Source organism: Puntigrus tetrazona, chromosome 11 (assembly GCF_018831695.1).
Source record: "Puntigrus tetrazona isolate hp1 chromosome 11, ASM1883169v1, whole genome shotgun sequence".
NCBI lineage: Eukaryota > Metazoa > Chordata > Actinopteri > Cypriniformes > Cyprinidae > Puntigrus > Puntigrus tetrazona.
In genome coordinates, this window is record NC_056709.1 from 21,101,312 (window position 1) to 21,118,637 (window position 17,326).

The 17,326-nt window shown below is 37.8% G+C and overlaps 1 protein-coding gene across 2 annotated transcripts; it reads left to right on the forward strand.

Annotated features, from left to right (window-relative positions):
• Positions 1-422: 422 nt before the first annotated feature.
• Positions 423-15,512, forward strand: ccdc120b (coiled-coil domain containing 120b). Of its 2 annotated transcripts, none has more exons than XM_043252408.1 (11): positions 423-714; positions 7,914-8,027; positions 8,113-8,217; positions 8,448-8,578; positions 9,294-9,401; positions 9,481-9,601; positions 10,239-10,295; positions 10,417-10,573; positions 10,664-10,765; positions 11,734-12,765; positions 13,433-15,512. In XM_043252408.1, the coding sequence occupies exons 3-11, from the start codon at positions 8,169-8,171 to the stop codon at positions 13,530-13,532; spliced, it is 1,857 nt and encodes a 618-aa protein (XP_043108343.1). In that variant the 5' UTR covers positions 423-714; positions 7,914-8,027; positions 8,113-8,168; the 3' UTR covers positions 13,533-15,512. The 2 variants fall into 2 exon arrangements, with proteins under 2 accessions (XP_043108343.1, XP_043108344.1); XM_043252409.1 differs by lacking the exon at positions 423-714 and adding an exon at positions 5,973-6,122.
• The last annotated feature ends 1,814 nt before the right edge of the window (positions 15,513-17,326 follow it).

Here is a 17,326-nt window from a genome sequence, read left to right on the forward strand (position 1 = left end):
CTTGCCTTCATAAGGACTCATTCAGTGACTTATTTTAAACGTTTAAAAAGCACAAGTGATGTTGGATTAACCAAAAACCCCTTTTACCATACAGTTGCTGCAGCATCCACATGTAAATTTACTCCTGCGGTATCACGGATCAATTATGCAATACACACATCCGCCAAAGGGGGCGCCATAGCACAGTGCAACAGCGCCTCTGCATTCAGTTAGTGCAAAGTTGAATCTAAAATGTATGTTGTTATTCAGATACAATAAAATATACATTCAAAACCTAGATAATAATCAGTTTCGTTATCTAAACCGTTTATTATTTGCACATGAAATGCTCATTTGTTCACCAGTCAGCCTGTTTTTGCTTTTGTTTTTCGGTGCAAACAGACTCTAAAGGTCCTAGAAAGCAGCGCGAAGCTCAGTTGAGTCATGGTGTGCGTAGTCTGTTGGGTCCGTATAAACAGGCGAGACTGAAAGAGTTAATCAGACAAGTGGATGCGTGTTGCTCTTCCCTGTTTGCCAGTCTTGTTCCAGAGGTGTGACAGCTCTTTACTGTGCCTAACCGGGGATGAACGAATGCTGAAATGTGAGAGAAGATGTTCTAATATCATCGTGCTGGCGCGATGCGGGGACCCTGTGCGCGTTTTGCATGAAGGGGAGGATGTGATCTGCAAGATGTGACTGAGGAGAGCCGCAGATGAATATTAATTGGCATCGCAGGTCCGTGTGCATCTCTCATGGCATCTTCTCTTAAATGTCGCGTTTTGGTAAACAGGCTACCTTTAATTTGGAGTAATGTAATGTACGGCAGTTTTTTTTATGTCGGTTGGATATGGTGGACGCGTATATGCTCCCTAAAATGCAGGGACTCGTGGGGAAATCTGCCCGCTGTCTTGTTAAATTTCCAGGGCATGTTTGGTGCTGTGTCGGATATTATAAGAAAATATCCTGTCAATGCAAACCAGCGTTCACATTCTCTTATTCGCGTCTCGTTCATCCAGCATGTAGTTCTCGCTGATAAAAAGCGTCGCGCGTGGCTTTCAATGTGATTTCTCGTGGCATGTTGCTATGCGATGGATTAACGATGCAAAACAGTCACAGCTGTTATTTGTCTGCTTGAATTGATTAACAGTAAACGTGTCGTGTTTAAATGCATGTGTTTTCTCTGATAAGCCACGCTGATCAATAATGCGATACTACGTATCCTGGCTTGTGTCTGAGTTTGATTCATTTAAGTGATTCGAATCTTTTGAATCAGTTACTTGAAAGATTCGTTCGGTGACCTTTTCTACGGGTTACATCGCCGGTAGGTGGCCATAAGTCTTAATTCGGGATACTATTGTTTTACTATTTCTTACTATTTCATCATTTTATGACGACATGAAGTGTGCTAGCTATTACGAATTTATTTTGAGTGTTTTGAGTCAGTCACTAATCGGTTCTTTAGAGTCTTTCGCTATTGTTTATCCTTAAATATGTTGTGTCTGTAAATCTACTGACAGAAAGTGCTTGAACATCCTATAAGCAATCCTCTGTAATAACATTATATTCAGTTGACAATTGCTATATGATTTTTATTCAGTTGTAAAGCATAAATAATTTAGTCTCATTGCATCATTTTAATTGTCAGGGGCATAGCTATATTAAATGCACTTCTTAAACAAATACTATGATTACACTTGCAAAAAGTACCACAGTATTATCGTGTAGGACCACCACTATGCATAGCTATGCTATAGCTTTTATTTTTGTATTTTTAGTTTTTATTTTATTACTTTTTTTTCTTTAATATTTCTGTTTTATTTTTAGTTGTATTTCAATTAACCGAAGTAATTTTAAGCTTGTTAACAGGAACAATACCGACTTGCCAGGCATAAAGCACACATTTGACAGGGGTTGGTGTGGCTTTTATATAATGTGGTTTTGTTTAATCCAGCCTGCATCATAGTGCTTAATTAAAATTTTATTAATTTTATGGCAATCAACAAATTTCCCCATATATTTAAATGAGACATTTACATTGTGCCTTTCACGGCACATAATGAACTGCACTTCTATAATTGCAGCTCTCTCTCAATCACGTCCCACTATCACTGTTAGCCGAGGATGTTGAGTGTGGTTTGAAGTGTCTAGACTCTGAGTCACTCCGCTTTGCAAAGCACAGATTTCTTGCTCCATCTAGCACTGTCAAGAGTGTATTTTCAGCAGATCTCTTCTGTTTTTGAGCTCCTCCCTCTCCAGGGCGCACTGGCAATAAAGAGTTCAAACTCAGTCAATTGTGGCTTGATGTGCACACATGCAGGCACTAAAGACTCGGGGTAACTTATGTTTAGCTTGTTATTTTTTCTCTCTTGTCCTTTGCAGTAGTTTAGTTGGTTACAGGGAGTGATAATATATCACAGCGCAAGGCTTATAGGGATAATGAAGCCCACTGACGGTGTATGTTGTACTGGCAAAGACAATACTGAAATTGAAAATACTGGAAATACCAATACTGGTATTTAAAATATATTTTTTTCTGTTCCATACAGGTTTGGAATGGCAGAATGACAGATTTTGGGTTGATGGTCCCTTTAAAGTCTTGAGTCATGACCACAAATTATAGTGAAGGGTGTGAGTGTTAGTGTCCAAACAAATGGCTCTCTGTTATCTGTCCAGCTGACCCCAGGACAGGGTCTGAGGTGGCAAAACACTGTCTCCACCCTGGCTAGGCTGTGAAATGAACATGTTTTCACAGAGGGATTTACCACAGTGTTGCCAAGCTGTGGTCAGCTTTGTTGCTGACTGTCTGTTTTGTCTTTGTTTATCCAGTAGTAAAGAAAACAAGGAGGAAAGAATTTCGTCTTTGGGTGGACAAGAAAGAGGAGTCGAGCAATTACTCAGGCAAGAATAACACAACTTTAAGCTGCTATTCAACTATTATAAGAGAGATTTAGTTTTTTGTTAGGTTTTGTAAGTGTCTGATGTTCTGTAGTGGAATTCCGCTCACTTCATGAACACAAGAAATGTTGTTTTTCCCTATTTTACAGCACACAGTTAAGCGTGACCAGACATTCCAAAACATGCCAGAAAACTAGTATTCTTTCTAGAGTCAGAGTTAGTGTTGTTAAAACGAGAACTATTAAAATGGAATTCTTATTAATTAAAACTAAAACTTAAAAAAAAAATAATAATAATAATAATTATAATAATAATAATAATTTTATATATACATTAAAAGCTAATTCAAAATATTATTAAATACTAAAATAATATTTAAAATATCTAAATATAGTTATAACATGTATGATGGACACAAAAAGAAGATATTTTGATTAATGTTTTAATGTTTTTTTTTTATTGTTACAATAAAACAACAACGTTGTGAATGGGGTTCTATTATTTTTGAATCCTGTGGAATTTATTTGGGCAAAAACTGTTATTCTTTTGTCACCTTAGATAAAATAATTGATTAACCTATTTTGCATTTGTTTCACCACTAATAAGAATTTGGATAAAAATGCGACACGATACAAACATTGACACATTAATATACACATTGACAGGGTGGTATATGTTGTAGTAGGCTGCTGTATACACATCACTATGAAGAACAAGTTACTTGTTCTTGAAGATGACTGTTAGAATGGAGGATTTTACTGAATGAGCAGAACACTTTATACAACTAACCATCAAGAGTTAAGAGGGCAGCATCTCGTTCCTGTGCTGCTGAAATTGTTTGAACATAGTGGTAGTAGTTCGACCTCTGTAACCTGACCGGCAGAGATGAAAGCGAAACAGAGCAGAGGTTAGCAGGACAGCAGCTGGTTGTTCTTGAGAATCAGATCCAAGGAGGGAGGGTCACTGCTGGTCACACTCGCTTCGTGCCTCAGAAGGAGCTAGATGTTATTATATTGAGCAGTCTGGCCTTTAACTAATGGTCTTTACTTTTGACAACTTTGTTCTCAAATCACTGCTACAGAGATGCATTGATCAATTATAAGCGAATAAAAAAGACTGCAGCGTTTCCGCTCATAAAGAAATACACTTACTTATATGCTTATTTTATATTTCCTGACCCACAGTTGTTGACAATTACAGTCAGATTGCTCTGGAGACTATCAACGCTCCATCGTCAATTTGAATGCGTCCTCAATTAAGTCTTTTTGTTTACTTACAAAATGCATGATTACACTCGCAGCATGGCCCATTAGATGATGCTGAAGTAATTTTGTCGGTGACCCAGAAACGCTCTTCTTTGCATCTCTGTTGTATTTTGAACTCAGACGTGAGGCGATGGCCAGAGCAAGACGAGAAACGGCGTAATCTCCGAGCAGTAATCCTCAGTTTCTTTGTGTTCCAGAGCCCTGTTGGTGTGCTAAAACAGGGCAGTGCAAATGAGAGACGGGTCATGACAAGTCCTTGGAATTGCCTTTGTCTGCTCTGAGAAAGCACTTCTCCCCCAAGCGCTAATCTCAGCCCCTCCAATTTCTACAATCAGGTCTCATGGTCGCAAATAGCGTCAGATCCCTCTGCTATGCCAATTCACCATGCTGTCATGTGCAGGAAAAGTGTGCCATACATTTCTAGGCTGCCTGTTCATAGTCATTTGGTGTCGTCCTGCTCATGTCATCGAATATGAGAGTGTTGTAGCAACCCAATTTTATGACAAAACATACTAGTATTTTACAAGGTGGTGATTTTTGCATGAATATGTATAATGGTTTGTATGGAAATATACGCTGAAGGTCAGCATCTAAACCTAAGAGTGGGGTATAAGTAGATTGTACGAAAACGTCTGATAATTCAAATGAATTAGCCACCAATTTGTGACGTCTTCAATTGAGCCATTTATTTTTTTTGGAAGTAAAATAGCAAACGCAGTTATCGGATGGACATTTTCAGTGTTTGAAAGCCCCAGAAAAATAATGTTCTAGATTTTCTTTGGTCGACTTTTTAATAGCATTTTCACTTAATAGCACACTGACTTCAAATACGCACAGAATCAAGTAATGCTTGATTGTTTCAAGGCAAATAATTACCTGCAGTATTGTCACAGTTGTTCTTCGTGAGCACAGACGAAAGTTGAGAGGAATGCTGCATGCGGAGGTCGGTAAATTGCTAAGCAAACACTGCTGACACTTAACGCTTGTTTGACCGCATGACTGTTGACGTGAAGGAATAGTTTAAAAAATCTCTCACCCTCACGTCGTTCAATTTAAAAGCTATGGCATACTTTTAGCTCTGAAAGAAAAAATTTAATTGTGAAGACTTCACTGGTCTTTTTGAGAATGAATGGTGACCGAAAATATGTAGGTCTGTAACAGGACAATTACTAACCAGTACACATAAAAGTATCTGCATAACTGCTTTAAAATTCGTATGAACAATATCGGTAAATTTAATGTTCTATTTTTAATGCATTATGGTCAAGATTCATTATCTTTCTTCAGAAAATTTTTGTTCTCTGCAGAAGAAAGTCATATAGATTTGGAGCCACAAGAGGAGAGTAAATAATGACAGAATGATCTTTTTGGGTGTACTGTCCCTTTAAATAGATAATCACTAATAAGACTTCCCACTACTACATTAACTGTTAACACACGTGTTAGATAAACCTCTTCTACTTTGAGGGATAAAATGAGTAGTTTGCCATAAATCTTCAAGTACTGCAATGACAGTAAATCACTCCTGTCGGCTACGTTTAAACTAGAAACCATATGGTTGTCACGGACGCCGCAGCCTCACCTGTTCGCTTTTCAGACGAAACCATTGAAAGAACCTGCATGGATAATTTGCACGTATATGGAGATTAAAGCGATTTTTATGCGACTTATTTATATACATCCGGATTGTCTGGAAAGATAATATCTTACAACATTTAAAATGGTGAATGTTTAATCTTTTCCAGCCATTGTTTTCGCTGGCAAACCCCCGTCACCGCGTGCAGATGGTTTCGTCCTTGTTGCCTTTAGGGCTGGTAGAAATCACTTGCTTGAGTTGCAGCGTCTGCAAGAGAAGAAAGGCGAAAAAGTTTGAGTTCGTGCATAACAGACAAGTTCTAGAGTAACATGTAAGCGAAATCGGAAATGCAGTAAAATAAGTCCGTTCTTGTGTGGATATTTTCGCAGTGACTTAGTTTGGACAAGGTAAGTCCTCAAATCTACATATATATATATATATATATATATATATATATATATATATATATATATATATATATATATATATATATATATAATATAAACAAATCTAGCATCTCAAGCGTGCTATACAATATAAAATGTTTTTAAAATGTTACAATGAGTTAATAACATTAAATATTTTTTGGCTGTTTAGTTGATGGTGATTAATTCTGTAAAATTAAATCACAACCGTGTAACATTTATAACCACATCGTTTTTTCCAGAAACAAAAGTTGATTTTGTAAGTTCTTACTCATTCAGAAAGTCGTTATAAAGACACTGACGTTTCTGAAACGATTGCAGTCACAGCTGTGTATACAGTCTCACCTGACACAGCTGTCATTAACTTGTCAATTCACACACTGTATGTTTTGTTGCGTGATGGATGTAAACAGAAACGGACTCAAATCCGTCGTCCGTCAAAGACAAATACGGTGAAATAGACTGGAAATCGAAATATAATATGTCCATATAGCTAGAAACTTGTGTATCTATTTCTGTGTATCCCATTTCTTCCACTAAGTGCCGAATAAAATGCTGGGCAGAAGTTTACAGCCACTTTCACCGTTCACTTTGATTGCATTATTTCCCCCTGAAAGTTTTTGGACAAATTTAACCCTTTGAGACATTGTTTCTTTCTGCTTCTGGAACCAGGTTTTACCGTACATGTGTCAAGAACCGGCAACCCTACGCAGAAGTAACAAAAATGTCCTCGAAATTAAACCTCAAACTTTATAATTAATGCACAGGCACAAGAATATGAAAATCTGCAGTTTTATAAATGCATAAACAACAGCATAAGTTATTTATCAACACACTGCCCTAAGTGAAATTATAATTATTCAACTGGAAGTGTTATTAAAGTGTTATTATTTTTTAGATATATTTAATTAAGCTTAATAATTGCATTTGAGTTTCTATATTTATGTGTATTTATTTCCTTTTTTTCCTCACAAGAGACCCTGTTCTCTAGAATCCTCCACTGCTTACAGTGCTGTGATCTGTATATGGATCTCTGCCTCTCGTGCCTTTTCTCTTTCTCACAGTGTATCTCTTGCACATGTTTTGTCCCAGGACGCTGGGTGCTTTGTCATCAAATTCCCATAAATCCCTTGTTTATATCTCTCTCATCGTTCTCTCACAGTCAGGTTTTGATCTCTAAGCATTTATCCTCCCATCATGCTCTCTGCCAGGTCTCTACAAGAGTTGAGGTGTGCGATATCTCTCAGCATGTGTCCCCCAGATGTTCTTGTAGTGTTTTGAAAAATCTTACGTTCATTTGCTCCTGTATGAATTTTGGGAGCTTTTTGTTTTTAATATTTTGCCTCGTTTACTTATGCCCCTCCTTATACGTGCTGTTCATTGTTGACCGTGTACCCCGCATATGGTGGTTTTATGCCTTGTTTTGTTGTTGGGTGCATTCCCAGCCACCCATCATACCACATGACCAAAGCCACTTCCTCACAAACAAGTACACATCCTGCTTGTTATGTCCAAGACCTAGTTTGCCAAAATGACCTGATATGGGCTTTCACTTTCACGTTCTCGCATGACGTAACTTCTAGAAAGTGTAAAGAGAGGTAGCTGTTCAGTAATAATAATCTTTTAATGTAAGCGTGGAAACAATTACCTTTTTTTTTTTTTTAAATTTTGATGCTGCCAGCAGGAACAAAAAGACGTTTTGTAATGTGTGCGCGTGTGTGTATAACAAGTGTATAAATTTTTTTTTTTCTTCTTTTTTCCTCGCTACTAAAGGCTCAGCAGTAAATTAAGAAGTCGCACAGTGGTTCCCCCTGCAGGCCTTTGGGATACTAAAGCATTGTGGACCCCGGCACTGAATGACATGCCTCACGTGACTCAAACTACACGGTGATTCGAGGTTCTCCGATCAGTCTCATTTCATTTGTTGCTCAAATTATACCATATTCATCAGCTCTGCATTCTTTCTCTACAGAAGCTGAGGGTTAATTGGGAGCTAGTGACTTCACAAGACTTCCTCAAATCCATTCTATGGAGGTCAAAGGTCGCCTGATCACTGCCATGGGCTTAGGAGCTCCAGGTGAGCATATGTATCTCCTTACTGATAATGAAGTATAGAAACCCGATATGGGCTGTAGATGTTTGTGTTGATTGATATTTGATATTTAATTTTGCATGCTCAATTGTAAAACAAATTTCTTTTTGTAGTTTATTTTAAAGGGTTTTTTTTAACTTATGCTGACCAAAGCTGCATTTATTTGATCAAAAATAACAATAGTATTGTCTAATTCACATCATGCTCATGCACAGATGTCCAGGGCTGTCAGGACAGCAAGCTGCAAGCAGAGCGAATATCAGAGCTGCAGGAGCGAAAGCAGAGTCTGCAAAGCCTTTTAAACAGTCGTCTCGGAGAGCTGCGACAAGTGTGTCTTCTGGAGGCGGTGAGACGGTTTATTAATCTTTGAGACTGTATTTTACTTCTAGGCAGTCACTTTAAAATATTGCAAAAAAACAAATGCAAAATGCTGACTTGAGTAGCGAAGAAAATGTGCACGCAGCTTTTTCATAAAGTTTCTAGCCCTACGTGATGTGTTTATTTTCTCTGTCTGTTTTGAAAATGAATTCTCTTATTTGATGTGTGAGTGTTGGTCTTGGGGTTTGCATTGACGTGAGGAACTGTTTGTGAAATGGGTGTACGTATTAGAACCATTCGTTCTAATGAATGACAGCAAACATTGTGACTTTTTTTTTTTTTTTTTTTTTTTTTTGAAAATAAGCAAATTTTTCAACTCGCCTAGATTTAAACAGTTGAGTTTTACCATTTTTAAATCTCCATGTCTGGAGGCGCACTTTTTCTCTACAGCTTAGCATACATCATTGAATCCAATTAGACCAGTAGCATCTCACTCAAAAATGACCAAAGAGAACTTTGTTGCTGTACCATAAGTATAGCAGGTGCAATGATATCCCGCAGCTAATGTCATGTAACTAAATTCAGATTCAATGATCTATGCTGATCGGCAGCTAAAAGTGCTCTCCCAGTCCCGGAGATCTGAGATTTGAAAATGGTAAAACTCAACTCTTTAACTCTAGGCGAGTTGGAAAATGAATGCATTTAACAAAAAGTGGCATGTTCCTTTTTAAATATATGTACAGGAGCTCATAGGGAAGCTTCCACAAGATTTTCCATTAGAAGAAGGAGAAAGACCTCCCTTTGTTCAGCGCCGAGCTGGTCTGGCCCCTCATGTTTCCTCAAAAGGAGAGGTGAGTCTATTTGCCGAAAGTGAATAAAAGGATTCTTCTTAGAGTTTTAAACTCAAAACGACCACATGTGTCCATGTAGGATGACCCAGGTCAGCGACGGCAGATGAAGGCTCTCTTCAGTGGTGCCCTGCGCCGGAGCATCGATTCTGATAAGAATGCATTGCACAGTAAGAGGACTGTTCACCGGGGATGCCACACAGGTAACATGAGCACCAAACAGTTTCTGGTAAACACTGGTAATTTGGTAAAAAGGCCATAAGCTGAAAATGGCTATATAAGGAAGTGCATGGTAAATGAGTAATTTCCCCCCATTATCCAAGACTGTTGCCAGAGCTTGAAAAGGACAATGGACACATGTTGACAGACCTTGATATTTATAACTAGATTGTGTTTTAAACAAAGCAAGAATTTAGATTACAAAAACGCGTGCCTTCAGATACATTGGGTCAAGTTTGACATCATTAATACTAAATGTTAAGCAAAACAGTTTTTAACTTATTACTAATGAGTGAGAATTCTTGAACACCAAGATGATCAGCGTATTAAAAATGATTTCTGATGGATCAGGTGACATTGAAGACTGGAGAAATGGCTTTGCTGTCAAAATAATGAACTACATTTTAAATCTATATTCAAATATTACTGTTTTTACTGTTTTTTTGCTCAGATAATTGCAGCCTTCGTCAGCATAAGACACTTAATAAAAACATTGGTCTAAAAGTGTATGAAATGTAAAAATTTTATATATATATATATATATATATCTCAAATATTTAATTACATTATAGACTGTTCTGTGTGTGCTTTACCTGATAATTGATTTTCCTTCATTTTTAGAGGAAACTGTGAAGTCGGAAAGCAGTTCAATGTCTGACTCAACATCACATGACAATGGTGAGGCCTCTTAACATTATCAAACACAGTACATCTCAATACTCTGATTTGTTTTTCCACACTGGCCTGTTTATGACAGGCTATCACTTTGATACACAACCCTGTTTACTGTGTTTTACAGAGGACTCGTCTCCCAGTGTGGCACCTGAGCATCGCTCCTTGTCTCACCCCCGGCTGGCCCCAGGCAGTCCTGACAGTAGGCTCTGTAGGAAGCTGTCGCCTGTGGAGATCTACTACGAGATGAGGACACGCCGCAACTCAGCCTCAAGCTCTGTGAGGTGAGGGGGAGCTTGGAATATGTCCGCCGGCTGAAACGGGTGACGTTTACACTACAATTCTAACTTACGAATGTGTGGATGTTCATTCAGCCCGAGTCACTCACTCCCAAGAAGTGCATCCAATGTGGAGGGCAGAAGTGTTCCAGCCACGCCGCTGTTGTCCCGCACTGCGCCGATCAGCGTTCACGTGAGGTAATGACTTCTTATGACTATGTCTGCTGCTTTATGTACATTATAGGTAATGAGGTTCCAACTGCTACACAGATATCCGAACATGCATTTAAATGGGCAGCTAAACAATAATAGCATTTGCACAAATTTTTAGAGTATAGTTTGATAATAGCTTGTGTTTTGTGATCTTTTTTTTTTTTTTTTTTTTTTAATTATGCTTAACAAGGTTACATTGAAAGGTTCATGCTACAGCAAAATAAGATTATTACAAATTATTCCTGTGATGGCAAAGGAAAGTCGTTATTCCAGTCTGTTCTGATTTGCTGCTTAAGAAACATTTACTTGTTAAGTAACTGTTTTCAACACTTACAATATTTGTAGAAACAACGATACACTTTAAAGGAATTGCTTTTAAAAGAGTTCAGAAGAACAAAATCAGTTTGAAATAGAAATTTACTGTCACTTTTGGTTAATTTTAAAGGATCCTTTCTGAAACTTTCACTAAACTTTATCAATACTTTTCAGTACAGAATGAAATAAGTATAAGGTAACACTTTACTATAAGTCTTTTTAAAAAATCAATCATAATTTGTGTTGTAATACATTATATCTTGTTGTAAAGAATTATAACTGAATTTTAAAAGCGTAGTGCATTTATAAGGTGCATTAAAAGGCATAAAACTACTTCTATAATGCATTATGCATAAATGCTTTAAGTAAAGTGTTACCAAGTATATTTTTATTTTAAAAATTTTATTCCACCTTCTTCCTAGATTGCCTTTACCGCAAAGGATAATTCGGTGTAATTTGGCCAAAATAAAATATCTTCTCAGACAGCATAATTATGTTGTCTGTCTTTTGAAACAAACTTAATGTCAGAAGTGCACATTATCACTGTAGATCCACTTTAGATCCAAATGTATTTAAAAAAAAAAAAATTAAATCTTGTTACTACTATAACTTCTTGCTGTCTTATCTTCTCCTCCTAGGCCGGAGATGTCTGGAGGTATTGCACTGAAGCAGTGGTGTGGCAGTCCAGATGTTCCTCAGTTTGTCCCATTGGCATCTTTGGAGGGCTCCTCTTCTGAGCGCCGCAGCTGCCCCTACAGCTCTCGTGCCCGTCGTAGCAACAGCTCTGAGGCGCTGCTTGACCGCTCGAGTCTCCCTGAGCCCGGTCCCCCTCGCAACGGCATGCCACCCCGAGCTGGACCGTACAAGAGCTCAGAGTCCCTCACGGATGGGAAGCTCCGCCAGTTCTATCAAGGCAGCCCAGAGAGACAGATGATGGGATTTAAAGACCAGGGTCGGATGCGCTCCTCTCTCGGCGGCCAGAGCAGTGGCACAGGTTACAATGAGATTCTGATGGACTACATTTGGGGCAAACAGCAAAAGAGGCCAGCCCAGGCTCAACAAAACCAGTCAGCCGGACGCATCTGGTCGGACTTTTCCACTCCTCCATCAGGCACTCCTCCGCACTACAACGGTTTCTCCCATTCGCAAATACATCTGGCTACCGCCCCTCCTTCCTATAGCCCCATGCTGCTGCGGGGTCAAGAGGCCGAACCCCGTCGGGTCAAAGTGACGCGAACAAAATCCTGTGGACCCTTCATCCCTTTACAGCAGCACCCACAGGACGCCGTGTTGTTCTCGGCGTACGATCCGGCACATCCCTCTGCGGGATCCACTGCTTCTTCTATTCCCAACCTGCTCCCTCACCACACAGAGCTGTCCACCGCTGCAGCGTTCGGCCGCAGAGCGCCTCAGTTCTCTCTGCCCACTCCTGAGGACTCCACTCGCAGTCTGCACAAGGCGCTGGCTCTGGAGGGACTTCGGGACTGGTATCTGAGGAACGCCTTAGGTTATTCCACTTCGACCAAAGGTCACGACGGACTCGCCATGCGCCACTCACATACTCACCATCTCGTTCACCAGCCTCAGTCTGTTACAACTGACCCACTTTACTCTGTGCACCGTCAAATACCTCAGTCAGCTTCATTTCATGGGCATCCCTTGCATGCCAGGTGAGCTTTCCACATTTTTATTCCACGTTACAATGATTAAGGAAAACTTGAAAATGTCGGAGTTTGTGTTCTGAAGACAAATGTCTTAATGCAGGGGTGTCAAACTCCACAGCCCTGCACAGTTTAGCTCCAACCTTCCTCAAACACGCAAACCATGCAGTTTTCAAATAACCCAAAATGATTTGGTTAGCTGGATCAGGCGTGTTTAATTAGGGTTAGGGCTCCGGCCCTCCAGGAACTGAGTTTGACACCCGTCTAAAAGGGTTTGGAATCACATGACGGTGAGTAATTAATGGCAAAATTTTCATTTTTGGTTGAACTATATCCCTTTAAACTTTGTTGATTTTTTTTTTTCCCCAAAGAACATTGTTTATTTGAAATATAATTTTTTGTAAATGTCTGTGGCTAGTTGACGTATCAACGAGAGAGACGGTCGTGGCATGATGGAAAAACAAAAAAAAAAAAAAGTTTTTTTTTTTTCTCTCTCTTAATTATTGCTATGCCACACTATAGGACACAACTACCAACTACTGCTTTATTACTGTCACCTTTTAGATTTGATTTAATGCATTTAATGCAACATTTTTATTGTATTTAACACAATGGTTTGGATTGCGTTGTTTTTAAGGATTGGTGACATTTTCATGTTCTCTGTTCATCTTGACAGGTCCGTGGAGCTCTCTCTCTACCCAGAGCCTTTCACCTTAGAGGGGAGCGCTCAGAAAGAGTCCGGCTCTGAGCCCCCTTCACCTGGAACACTGGTCTGACCCGCAGCCGACGCACCCACGGCCTCCAACGCAACATGTTGCAATATTTCATGCAAAATGACACCTTATTCTAGGGATGCATTTGTCCATTTGCTCAAAAAAAAAAAAAAAAAAAAAGAATAACATAAATGCTGCCACAATGACTATGACGCCAGGACAAAATAGTATTTGATTGGAGAAATATATAATTTTATTATACTTAAAAGTTTCAGCATTATTTTAACAACGATACAATTATGGCTGTCATAGATCTAGTGCAGCGCTTGATTGTAAACTGGTGTTTACAAGGAGCTTTTTTCCTCCTCCATAATCTGTGTGTGTGTGTGTATTATTGGGAAGTTATTGTAATGTATTTACATTTTCAAAACAAAATATAAAAGTAATCATATCATCTCCACTTCATCCTAAAATTTATATATATAATCAGAGAATAAAATAGATTATAAAATGTATGTATTCTAAATTACTATTTTGTAACTAATATGTTTCAGGTTAACAGTCATTTAATTATATACGAGTCTACTCGGAGTTTAACGAACTCATGCGTTTTAATGTACTATAACAGCATTGAATGTGTTGCATACCTGTTTGTTTATATCTGTATATCTAAATATCTATTATGTAGCTATGAAAAGTATGCTAAAAAGCATTTCATATAGAGGACCTTGAAGTGAGGACGAGCTTTCACTTGGAGGGCTTATGTTCTCTGAAGTCTTAGACATGCAAACAAGCTTATGCCTGAACTCCAAAATGAACTTTGAAGCTCTAATACAGCGATTTACACAATTTAGCCCACAGTCATCAAATACACAATTTCAAAGGACTTGAAAAGGACTGCTGACCTAAAATACTGAGATCTTGACTTCCGAAATGGTAGTCTTGAGGCCTGTTCACACTAAATCAAAAAAAGGTGCATGAGAAGATTTTAAAAAGGAAAAAAATGCATCCCTGTGAAATCTTTCATTTAGAGTCAGAAAAGAATGAATATTATTTTTTATATTATTGTTGTTATTATTATTATTATTTAGCTGTTCTTAGTTTCATGGGATGCCAAACTGTTTAAGACTTTTAAGAAAATTGGCATCAGACTCCGTGTGAATAGTTTTGGTGCAAAAATGATTTGCAAATATTTTCTATTTTCATGTTTAGTCGCATCCGACTTGGTAACCCCTTTAATAGATATTCTTAAATATTTGACAAATCTTAGGTGAGCATATACTGTAGTTTACATGTTGAGCAGTGGCATAAGCTGGTCTTATGTTGCCACTCTTTGGGAGCAAAACACCTTATAATTGTCTTAAGCAGTCAGTATGTTATTATTCTGTAAACCTAGTAGTTTGGTAACTTTTGTTACAGTTGCTGGCTTAGTTTTTCTTTGAGCTAGGTTCTTCCTGAAATGCAGCATAATTAAGTCTGGCAAAACAATTTTTTATTATTATCACCAGTTACCAGGTTGTGATTATTATCCTCGAAATCTACAATTTGCTGTGCACTATATTAAATACAAGACTATAGGGTAATTTTTGCCCACGTTAAGCCTAGAAATTATTGTTAAAACTGCAGAACATAGGACATGCACTGTAAAAAAAAAAAAAAAAAAAAAAATTCAACTTGAAATAACTTAAGTTGACTCAACTAAAAACTTTTAGGCAGCAGGGTAACAAGTTATTTCAAGCTGAAACAACTTTTTTTTTTTTTTTTTTTTTTTACAGCGTGTGATGGTTCAACTTTCAAATGACGATGGTTTATTTAATGTTTGGTTAAGTAGACTCGAGTTCATGCTACTTTTCATCTTGCGGGTATGTGAGGTGCCTCCAGCTGGAAATCTGAAAGTCATGACCAAACAGCTGTGCATTGCTAGTCTCTTTTAGTGTATTTTGGTGACATAAATGTCTGTACTGTAATTATAAATAATGAAAAATACCTATATGTAGCAACTTGAATAAACGATATATATTGTATATTTATGAACTGATCAGATTTTGTATACATATTTATTTGCGTAGTACGTTGGTCTGGTTTGTTAACACCAGCTCATAGAACCCTCTTTATGAATGAATACATGTTTTGGCTTTAAATTGCGCTATTGTTTCAGCTTTCAGGATCATAAATGCATTGCTTGATTTTTATTATTATTTTCCATTGTTTTGTTTTGATACACGTTTTTCATATCAGCCATATTCTGTTGGTACACAAAATCATAATAAAGACAATACACTTTTTTTTTTTTTCCTTTTTCACGTTCTGTGGCTTTTTTTTTTCTCCCCCAAGTGAAAACATCCATTCTTAAATTCATATTTCAATCATAATGCAATTGATAGGCACAAACGTGTTGTCACTGTAAAGCTGTTCAGTTCACATTCCTAGTTTCTAATCGTTGCTCACATCACTTCCTCGTCCACTGAACACTTGGAATGTGTTGGAATCTTTTCCAGCCGCTTCACATGATCCTCTCCTAATTCAATTCATTGCACAGGCAGCTCTCTTTAAAATATGCTTCGTCCTTTATCCAAATTCTTAAAAAAGCATATACAAACTTTTAAGCATATAAAATTAGGTAAAGTTTTTCTTAGCAAATTTATCTTTACTGTAAATATCTCTCAAATGAATTGATCTTGTACAGTTAATATTTTTTAATCGAATAACTGCACACAATTTAGCTAATTTATTAATCATTTGGTGTAATACTGGCTTACAGTGATTATTTTTGTGAATAACTTTAGCAGCAGTTCTTAGTCTGGCGTACCAAATGATGTGTGAAGTGCTTTCCTGCCCACAGAAAATTGTCTCAGGAAGGAGCTGTCCAATACAACATGGGGAGACATTCAATATATTTTTCAGAAGTTAGGTTGACCTTCAGTTAGTATTTTTTTCATTTCTATGACTCCCCTGGGCTTTGTGTGTGTGCTGAATGACTATAAATTGTTTAAGAGGATAATGAGGGGTCTTATAGAAATACCCAGGAAAGTTGTCAAGTTCTCTATGCTGCTCCTGGTTTTTTTTTTTTTTTTATTCACTCTAGTTCTTTTGTTCATTGATTGATTGTAGAAGGTCTGAATGGGATGATGGAGGAGGAATATTCCTGTCAGCTCAGTTCAGTGATTTACTTCAGTCCACGCTGGAGCTCAGCCCAGTGAAACCGGTACAACACACAGTCTGGAGTGCCAGTGATTTATTCCAGCAGAATGGTACTTTCTCCAATTTTTGTTAGATTAATTCAAGGGGACACTTTATATAGATAATTACTTAATATAGTAAGTACTTTTATAGACTAGAGTCACACTGATGGGACCGTTAGGAAAGGGCGCTTTTAATGCACTGTTGGTCAGTCACTTTCTTGCATCACGGCCTTTCTAATGCAAAACATGCCTTACAAAGGTTAAAATCTATGTACAGCTTTCTGTGAATGACTGAGCAGGATGATTTTCACACCAATTTGTGGCAAACACTAGTATCACATTCAGTTCTCACAAGATCTCAGTATGTTTTTTAATGGCCTTATTTATACTTTTTTTTTTTCCCGCTAACCACGCATAAACCTTTTTTCCCCTCAAAAATATATTGGAGTTTGTGCTGAATAGCAATCGGATGCTATCCGCGTGTTTATAGTAAATAAACAAAAAAGGATCCCCAAACACTTCAGACCTCAGAGGGTTAAATACAATTTATTCTTTTAGAGTAAAAGAGACAGTTCCTCTCTTCTTTATCTTCTTTCTCCTTTAATTAATTGGAGTTAATTAGCACTTTTTGTTGTTTTTGTCATTATCAGATTGAGCTAAATGACAATAAGAAAT

What these genes read in the sequence shown, in the direction of transcription:
- ccdc120b (XM_043252408.1), top strand. Translation starts at nt 8,169, where the DNA reads ATGGAGGTCAAAGGTCGCCTGATCACTGCCATGGGCTTAGGAGCTCCA. An exon ending in CATGGGCTTAGGAGCTCCAG is followed by an intron (nt 8,218 to 8,447) that starts GTGAGCATATGT and finishes GCTCATGCACAG; the next exon opens with ATGTCCAGGGCTGTCAGGAC. An exon ending in GGGCATCCCTTGCATGCCAG is followed by an intron (nt 12,766 to 13,432) that starts GTGAGCTTTCCA and finishes TCATCTTGACAG; the next exon opens with GTCCGTGGAGCTCTCTCTCT.